This window comes from Capsella rubella, unplaced genomic scaffold, assembly GCF_000375325.1.
Source record: "Capsella rubella cultivar Monte Gargano unplaced genomic scaffold, Caprub1_0 scaffold_2, whole genome shotgun sequence".
Classification (NCBI taxonomy): Eukaryota; Viridiplantae; Streptophyta; class Magnoliopsida; order Brassicales; family Brassicaceae; genus Capsella; species Capsella rubella.
In genome coordinates, this window is record NW_006238922.1 from 4853459 (window position 1) to 4863790 (window position 10332).

At 31.5% G+C, this 10332-nt stretch overlaps 1 protein-coding gene across 1 annotated transcript; it reads right to left on the reverse strand.

Moving 5' to 3' along the window:
- Positions 1 to 2656: 2656 nt before the first annotated feature.
- LOC17895504 lies at positions 2657 to 3036 on the reverse strand. Its single transcript, XM_006301115.2, has one exon. It carries the CDS (start codon positions 3002 to 3004, stop codon positions 2657 to 2659), a length of 348 nt encoding a protein of 115 aa, XP_006301177.1. The 5' UTR covers positions 3005 to 3036.
- Between the last annotated feature and the right edge of the window lie 7296 nt (positions 3037 to 10332).

Here is a 10332-nt window from a genome sequence, read left to right on the forward strand (position 1 = left end):
TAAAAATATTTGAATTTTGAAGGAAAATATCAATGTAACTTCGGATATCAGTTTCAATAAACATTATTGGTGATACTATGGCATTTTGAAATGCTACAACAATTTCTTGAATATGTGGTTCAAATTAGATTTGCATAGGGTTCTACGAAAAAAAAAAAATTATATAATTTAGATCCATTTATGTTTTGAATTAGCTTAATTTAAAAATTCACAGTTTCTCCCTTTTCTAATTGTATATGTTTAGTCTTTTTAAAACAAATGATATATTGTGTTTTTCTCGGTTTAAAGTCTTTATTTTCTCTTTCATGTTATTAATTTTATTGAGCCAAATATTTTTTAACAGTATTTTAGTCCATTATAGAGTCTTTACAGGTTTTAAGTTGTTTTGGAATAAAACGAGCCGTTTTGGGATGCTGAAACACATTTAGAGATGTAGATTCATCTAGAAGTGTTCAGATGTTTGGGATCATATGGAATATTTCAACCGTTAGATCTTTCTCAAATTTTGACGCAGGATGGAGACGGATGTTAACTTGCATTTTCAATTTACGTTGAGAAAATCTAACGGTTAATTTAAGAGTTATACGAGATTTACTGGAGACAGGTAATTCTGACGAGTAGTTGAAGCAGATGCAGAACTAAATGCTAAGAGTGTCAGACCGGTTGATCTGTATATGGACTGATCGATCCCTTACCTCGCATGCATTATCTGGCCCATGTTTGATCTGAAACTCTATAGAACCGACGCAACTCGTCTCCTATTGTTTTTATACCCTAGGCTCGACTATTTAGCAGCTATCGTTCATAATTTCAGTTCTAAACATTGCTCTTTGCTTTCTAAATAATTTGGGGAAAATAATTCATCCTCTTGACACTTGGAGAGGATTTCTGAACCCTTTCTTATTATTTAAGCAATTTTATAATGTTTTCTCTCATATATATTTGCTTTTATTCAATTGCTATGTGTGAGTAGTTCTTCGATTGGGTTTTAGGAGTCTAAGTAGAATATTCAATAAATTAGTGGATTGATCTCTTCAATGGATTCTAGGGTTCTTCAGTTTACATGTTTTCAATGCTAGAATAGGATTGATCGACCTGTTTTAGAACTTAGGCTTTTATTTGTTTCAGAGATGTTCGATGAAATGAATGAATGAGTGTTAATTGAGCATTTTATTTCTAGCCTGCGAGAGTTGATGTTAGAATGGATTCTAAACGAAATGAACCTATTCGATAATGCAAAATTGACTAGGAAATTACAAATGGGAGTTTTGTAATTGAATAGTTGTGATTAATGTCTTGAGAGAGAATTAATCTGGAATTGTGTTCATATTTAAGAACGGTTCTTCATACCTTAATCCTTTTTGCATTTATTAGCTAGTCATTGTTCTTTGAAATACTCTGCCCCTCAATGTCTTTAATTCATAAGTTTAATCTTTTTTATTTGCATTTTTATTTACAATTCTGAAAACAAAACAAACAACCTTTTCGCTTTAAGATAAGAACGAGTCTCGTAATTCTTTAGAGTACCTTTGCTCCATGTGATTGATCCCGCATATACTTCCTTTCGGTTAAGTTATTGGGTTAAAAACTCGACCAATCAATATATCTAATATTTTACATTAGTACTAATCGAGAAGACTGATAAATAATTCTGAACTTAATTTATCATAAAACATTTATGAATGTATACAATTATATAGGTCAATTAAACTCTTAAATAATATCAGATTCAATATAAACTGAAATAATTTTGAAAACCGTTAAATAACTTTTTAAAGAATTTTGAGTATATAAGGTTTAATCCAAAATTATCATGTCAAGTTGCACAGAATATAATAAGTAATTTATCAAAAAAGAGAGAGTAAAATATCAACATCTTCAAAACAAAGCGATCTTGATGCATATTGAAAAACTTGGTAATTACAGGCTCAATGTATTGATGCCATAAAGTAATGTAAATAAAAAATTTCTATCTATAAATTTAATTAATATATGAGCAAATTGATAAATTAGTAAGGAAAGCAATTAAACTAAATAATGTTTATGACAAATCATTTGATATGATCATAAAATGCAATTTTTTAGATCCATTAGAAGTTATCGCTTTTAAAAATATTTAATAATAATAAAGAATTCAATCTATGTCATATATATATATATGTCAGGCCCTTTGAAATTTATTTTTTCCTGTCTAGTTTAGGTTTATAACTTTTGGTAGATAATTTGAAACTATCTTTAGGTATTCGTATAAAGCTTTGATTAAAAGGTATTGAGCTAAAAAATGAAGGCAATGGTTATAGTTTATTTACATTTCCAAAAAAACTTATAAATATGAAAAATGGGTATTTCAATTTTAAGAACAAGAATTCATAGAAAACATTGTTGAATTATACAAAATATAAATACTTTTAAATCAATATATATATTATATTTTAAATCATTCAACATTAACATGTTGCGCTTAATGTGTATTTTGAAAATCATTTTCATAATCTAGTTGTAAAAAAAACTTAAGGTATATACTTGCACAATAATTCATTTGCTATTATTCCTTTAAATCTTTTTTAAAGAAAAGATAAATATTACAGGTAATAAAAAATTGAACAACAAAGAAATATCAATTTAATTGGTCCAAATAGTATAACCAATACATAGTTTAAAGAGTTTTAGAGATTGAGACACAATGATTCCATACTTCATCTCTCTTCTTCAGATATTCTGTTTCATGGGCAATCAAACTAGGTCTGTCCGCAATATATTTTATAAGTGTATCGTGACACAATTTTCCTTCTTTGACGAGATCGCTGCAACAAAGATCAGAGAGTGTTCCATTTCCGAAGACAACCGCGATTATATTCAACGCACACTTAGGAGTGATTTTCACAAGACAAGTATCCCATAATGTTTTTACTTCCCCTTCATCGACTGAAAAAACAGGAACAAACGCACACACCAAAGCTACAACAATGAATAGCAAAGAAACTTGAGCGCTAAATTTAGACATATTTTCGTTTCCTAAAATTAGCTTGCTTGAGTTTTCCTTTTTCGTAACGAACAGTGTATTGTATTTCTTATAAAAATTAAGTTAGGCTAGCTCTTTATAGATCATTGAAAACTTAACGTAACCAAAACCAAAAACAAAAACTACAACGTTAGCGCAATAAATTTATGACATTAAAATGTTTTTCAAATAAATATATCACAAACGTCAAACTTAATAGTCTTAAAAATATTTGAATTTTTAAGGAAAAATATCAATGTAACTTCGGATATCAGTTTCAATAAAAATTATTGGTGATACTATGGCATTTTGAAATGCTACAACAATTTCTTGAATATGTGGTTCAAATTTGATTTGCATAGGGTTCTACGAAAAAAAAACAAAAGTTATATAAATTAGATCCATTTATGTTTTGAATTATCTTAATTTAAAATATCACAGTTTCTCCCTTTTCTAATTGTATATGTTTAGTCTTCTTAAAACAAATGATATATTGTGTTTTTCTCGGTTTAAAGTCTTTATTTTCTCTTTCATGTTATTAATTTTATTGAGCCAAATATTTTTTAACAGTATTTTAGTCCACTATAGAGTCTTTACAGGTTTTAAGTTGCTTTGGAATAAAGCGAGCCGTTTTGGGATGCAAAAACACATTAGAAGTTTCAGATGTTTGGGATCATATGGAAAACTTTCAACCATTAGATTTTTCTCATATTTTGACACACGATGGAGACGGGTGTTAGCTTGCATTTTCTCTTTACGTTGAGAAAATCTAACGGTTCATTTAAGAGTTACACCCGATTTACTGGAGACAGGTAATTCTGACGAGTAGTTGAAGCAGATGCAAAACTAAAAGCTGAGAGTGTCAGACCAGTCGATCTGTATATGGACCGATCGATCCCTTACCTCACATGCATTATGTGGCCCATATTTGATTTGAAACACTATAGAACCGACCCAACTCGTCTCCTATTGTTTTTATAACCTAGGCTCGACTATTTAGCAGCTATCTTTCATAATTTCAGTTCTAAACATTGCTCTTTGCTTTCTAAATAATTTGAGGAAAATAATTCATCCTCTTGACACGTGGAGAAGATTTCTAAACCCTTTCTTATTATTTAGGTGATTTTATATCTATTTGCTTTTATTCAATTGCTATGTGTGAGTAGTTCTTCAATTGGATTTTAGGGTTCTAAGTAGAAGATTCAATCAATTAGTGGATTGATCTCTTCAATGAATTCTTACTCCATGGTTCTTCAATTTACATGTTTTCAATGCTAGAATAGGATTGATCACCCTGTTTTAGAACTTAAGCTTTTATTTGTTTCAGATATGTTCGATGAAATGCATGAATGAGTGTTAATTGAGCATTGTATTTCTAGCCTGCGAGAGTTGATGTTAGAATGGATTCTGAACGAAATGAACCTATTCGATAATGCAAAATTGATTAGGAAATTACAAATGGGAGTTTTGTAATTGAATTGTTGTGATTAATGTCTTACCTTGCATTCATTATTTGACCCATATTCGACTATTTAGCAGCTATCTATATATGGACCAATCGATCCCTTACCTTGCATTCATTATTTGATCTGAAACACTATAGTGTTGATGTATTCTTAAGTGAGTTTTAAATCAAGATGAAGAGATAAAGAAAACGACATATATGGAAGGTGAAGAATGAAGCTGAAGCTGTTGACACAGTCTTTGTACTAGTTCAGTACTACATGAAGTAGTTCGACGAAGTGGAGCTGAAATAAGGAAATCAGATATGACGGTTAATCCAAGCTTTAGTAAGAAGGTAATGAAGACTAGAAGCTTGAAGAGTTTCCTTTTAAAAAGAAAAGGAAACATGAAGAGCAATTTCCTATTCCATAAAGGAAAAGGAAATTCACAAGAGATTTGGCAATACCTATTAGAATTAGAATAGGAAATTAGGCTTGTATGGCCACGACCTATTATGTATAAAAGAGCAAGAACGCATAACGCTTAAGGGGCTAAGGGGTTTGTCTTGAGAGGTTCTTGGATTGTGTATAGATCCATGAACTTGAGAGATTAGATAATTGTTTGAGTGAAAATTGTAAGTTTAGTAAACAGATTCTCTAATAAAGAAGTTTCGTTTTTTAAGAAACCCTTGTCTCAGTTTGTGTCTCAATTTCCATACATATCAATAGCTCTTGCACTTTCAATTGGTATCAGAGCGGTGCTTGTTAAGATTACTACAGGCGAGATCCTGTGGAGAAGATGGAGAGCTATCATGGACTAGAATTAGGTTCAAGCGTAATATTAGGTGATGGAAACTACTGTTTTTGGATTTCAAAGATGAAGGCGGTTATAAGAGGCATTGATGCGTACGCTTGGAAAGCCATATCAGAAAAGTGGGAAGAACCAAAAATCATGGATGAATCAGGAGTAGAAGTTGCTAAGCCAGAGAAGGATTGGACTAATGATGAATTGAAGAAATCAAAGTACAACGCCAGGGCACTCACAGCAATTCACCATTATGTTGGAAGAAGCGAGTTTGAACTAATTCAGGGATCTGAAACAGCAAAAGAAGCATGGGATATCTTACAAACTCACTTTGAAGGAACCACTAAGGTGAAAAGTTTAAGGAAAGACATGTTAGCTTCAAGATTCGAAAATCTAAAGATGGGAGATTTTGAATCAATCACTTATTATTAGTTCCAAGATATGTTCTTTAGCACAAGAAGCATTGACTCTTGGGAAAACATACAAAGACAAGAAATTAGTGAAGAAATTTATGAGATGTCTTCCTACAAGATTCATGGCATACAAGATTGCCTTGAATGTGTCTCATAACACGAAAAATCTTAGCTTTGCAGAAGTGGTTGGTATTCTTAAAGCTCATGAGATGGAATTGGAGGGTTTGGAAAAACCAGATTTCTTTTCTCTTGAAAGAAAAACTGAAGAAGTAGAAGAAAAGGATTTAATTGGTTTGCTAGTACAAAAGCTTGGTCGAGTATTGAAAGAAGCAGAACAAGAACTAGGTCAGAAGAAGTTCAGCTTGATAAAAAAGAATCCAGAAAAAGGTAAGAAGACAAGCATGCAATGTCATGAGTGCAAAGGATACGGGCATTCGAAGAATGAGTGTCCTACAGTCAAGAGAAGAAACATCAATTGCTTTGCATGCAAAAGTATTGAACATACTCAGATGGAATGTAGTCATGATCGGAAACTCAGAAAAGAAAAATCTGTGGTAAGAGTTGAAGATGGTTCAGAGGACGACAGTGATGATGGAAGAGAACTGAATAAGTTTGGAGCATTCTTGGGAATCACAGAATTTGCTGAAGGAAAAGAAGTTTCAGAACCTGAATCTAAATCTGATGTAGGACAGGTAGATGATTTGACCGGATGTTACAAGGAGGTGCGTGAAGCACTAATTAAGATTGGGCAGGAGAATAAGATCTTAATAAAAGAGAAGCATCGTCTTGATGAACTTGTTGAGTCATTGTAGAATGAGTTGAAGGATAAAAATAAAATCAGTCAAGGAAGTATAAAAGAGATGAAGGATAAGCTTGCTGTTTCTACTAAACTAGAAAAATCTAACAGAGGTTTGGGGTATACTGGACAAGGAGGATCTCATATAGGACCAATCAAGTTTGTAGCTGAAGGTGTGTCTGTACCAGATCAAAACAAGTTCGAAAAGAGTAATACAACCAAGAGATTTGGTTGTTATTTTTGTGGAAAGAATGGGCATATTAAAGCGTATTGCTACAGCTTCAGAGAAAGAGTAAGAAGACTCAAACAGCAAGGAAAATTTTCTTGGAATGGATTCTGTAATCAAATATGGGTGAGAAAGTCTGATATGTATCAGACTACATCAAGTATGTCAGGAAATAAATCAGGACTTGGGTATCGATGTAGTATGACGTGTGAGAGAAAGAATCATTAGAATTTTGATTCAAGTTACTTTGGTAATAGGAGTTCACATCATATGACAATATCCTGGAGCAAACTACAGAGTTTTAAGGAAATGAAAGGAATCACTAAAATCACTCTCAAGGAAAAGGATAAGAACTATGTGTCAGAACCTGCAACTGCTTCAGAACCTGCAACTGAATCAGAACCTGCAACTTAATCAGAACCTGCAACTGAATCAGATTCTGCAACTGCATCAGAATTTGCCACTACATCGGAACCTACAACAGAAACTTGTAGCATGGTAAAGAATGACAATTACAAGATGTTATATGATCAGTGGCTTGAATTAGTTGAGGAAAATTCAGTGTTGAAGAGGGAGAAACTCAAGTTAAAGTCTAAGGTTGCTGAATCACAAAAATATGCTGTTGAGAAAGAAGAAGAAGCATCACTAGCTAGAGTACAACTTGAAGAAACTCAAAAGAATTTGAGAATGCTTAACAATGGCACGAAACAGTTAGATTATCTTCTGAACATTGGTAAGATTGATCGACATGGTCTTGGATTTAAAGGAAATCTTTCTGAATCAGATCCAATGTTTGTCTCTGCTGGTTATTAGAGAAAGCTACATCCATGGGAGAGTGTTTTTAACTTATGTGTGTTCACAAGAAGGGGGAGAAGAAGTTAGTTAAGAGAAGAATATTTTCATATGAAAGAGTGGTCCTTATTGAGATAAAGTGGCATATGATTATGGGAAAGTTTATAAGCTCATTTTGCTGAGTCCTTTGCTGGATTTCAATTGTGCTTGAGAGACACAAAAATTTTAAAAGGGGGATATGAGATGATACAACAAAGAGATGCAATCTGACTGAGGGAGTGTACTAGTTCGGAGACTAGGTCAGGCGACGTAACAAAACAGAGCCTAATGTTTCAGCGTTAAGTATATGCTTTGGTTCTAAAACTCAATCATCAAGGGGGATATTGTTGATGTATTGATGATCAAACTTTAGATGTTGCAGAAATCCTTAGATGGAGATTAAGGGAGAGTTTTGAGATCATCAAAGTAATGGTTTGAAGCTTATGATTGTGTGAAGCTTATATTATAAAACTCAATAAGAAAGGGAGAGATTGTTGATGTATTCTTAAGTGAGTTTTAAATCAAGATGAAGAGATAAAGAAAATGACATATATGGAAGGTGAAGAATGAACCTGAAGCTGTTGACACAGTCTCTGTACTAGTTCAGTACTACATGAAGTAGTTCAACGAAGTGGAGCTGAAATAAGGAAATCAAATATGACGATTAATCCAAGCTTTAGTAAGAAGCTTGGACAGGAGTCTAGAAGCTTGAAGAGATTCCTTTTAAGTAGAAAAGGAAACATGAAGAGGAATTTCCTATTCCATAAAGGAAAAGGAAATTCACAAGAGATTTGGCAATACCTATTAGAATAAGAATAGGAAATTAGGCTTGTATGGCCACGACCTATTATGTATAAATAGGGGTGTTAAGCCTTTTTAGAGGTTTTCACAAAAGAGCAAGAGAATTCTTAGACATTAAGGTTGTGTGGGTTCTTGTAAGAAAGCATAACGCTTAAGGGGCTAAGGGGTTTGTCTTGAGAGGTTCTTGGATTGTGTATAGACCCATGAACGTGAGAGATTAGACAATTGTTTGAGTGAAACTTGTAAGTTTACTAAACAGCTTCTCTAATAAAGAAGTTTTGTTTTTGAAGAAATCCATGTCTCAGTTTGTGTCTCAGTTTCCATACATATCAATAGCTCTTGCACTTTCATATAGAACCGACCCAACTCGTTTCCTATTGTTTTTATACCCTAGGCTCGACAATTTAGCAGCTATCTTTTATAATTTTCAGTTCTAAACATTGCTCTTTGCTTTCTAAATAATTTGGGGAAAATAATTCATCCTCATAATGTTTTCTTTCATATCTATTTTCTTTTATTCAATTGCTATGTGTGAGTAGTTCTTCAATTGGGTTTTAGGGTTCTAAGTAGAAGATTCAATAAATTAGTAGATTGATCTCTTTAATGGATTCTTATTCTATGGTTCTTCAATTTACATGTTTTCAATGCTAGAATCGGATTAATCACCCTGTTTTGGAACTTATGCTTTTATTTGTTTCAGATATGTTCGATGAAATGCATGAATGAGTGTTAATTGACCATTATATTTCTAGCCTGCGAGAATTAATGTTAGAATGAATTGTGAACGAAATGAACCTATTCGATAATGCGAAATTGACTAGGAAATTAAAAATGGGAATTTTTTAATTGAATAGTTGTGACTAATGTCTTCAGAGAGAATTAATCTGGAATTGTGTCCATATTTAAGAACGGTTCTTCATGCTTTAATCCTTTTTGCATTTATTAGCTAGTCATTTTTTTTTTAAATACTCTGCCCCTCAATGTCTTTAATTCATAAGTTTAATCTCTTTTATTTGCATTTTTATTTACAATTCTAAAAACAAAACAAACAACCTTTTCGCTTTAGCTAAGAACGAGTCTCGAAATTCTTTAGAGTACCTTTGCTCCATGTGATCGATCCCGCATATACTTCCTTTCGGTTAAGTTATCGGGTTAAAAACTCGACCAACCAATATATCTTATATTTTAGATAAGTAATAATCGAGAAGACTGATAAATAATTCTGAACTTAATTTATCAAAAAACTTTTATGAATGTATACAATTATATAGGTCAATTAAACTCTTAAATAATATTAGATTCAATATAAAATGAAATAATTTTGAAAACCGTTAAATAACCTATTGAAGAATTGTGAATATATAAGTTTTAATCAAAAATTATCATGTCATGTTGCACAGAATATAATAAATAATTTATCAAAAAAGAGAGAGTAAAATATCAACATCTTCAAAACAAAGTGATCTTGATGCATATTGAAAAACTTGGTAATTACAGGCTCAACGTATTGATGCCATAAAGTAATGTAAAATCAAAATTTTCTCTCTATAAATTTAATTAATATATGAGAAAATTGATAAATTAGTAAGGAAAGCAATTAAACTAAATAATGTTTATGAAAAATCATTTCATATGATCATAACATGCAATTTTCTAGATCCATAAGAAGTTATCGCTTTTAAAAATATATAATAATAATAAAGAATTCAATGTATGTCATATATATATTTTTCTTGCCCTTTGAAATTTCTTTTTTCCTGTCTAGTTTAGTTTTATAACTTTTGGTGGATAATTTGAAACAATTTTTAGGTATTGGTATGAATCTTTGATTAAAAGGTATTGAGCTAAAAAATGAAGGCAATGGTTATAGTTTATTTACATTTCCAAAAAAACTTATAAATATGAAAATGGGTATTTCAATTTTAAGAACAAGAAATCATAGAAAACATTGTTGAATTATACAAAATATAAATACTTTTAAAATCAATATATATATATATATATATATATTATATTT

Coding starts and splice junctions, on each gene's coding strand:
- LOC17895504 (XM_006301115.2), bottom strand. CDS start 3,004: ATGTCTAAATTTAGCGCTCAAGTTTCTTTGCTATTCATTGTTGTAGCT.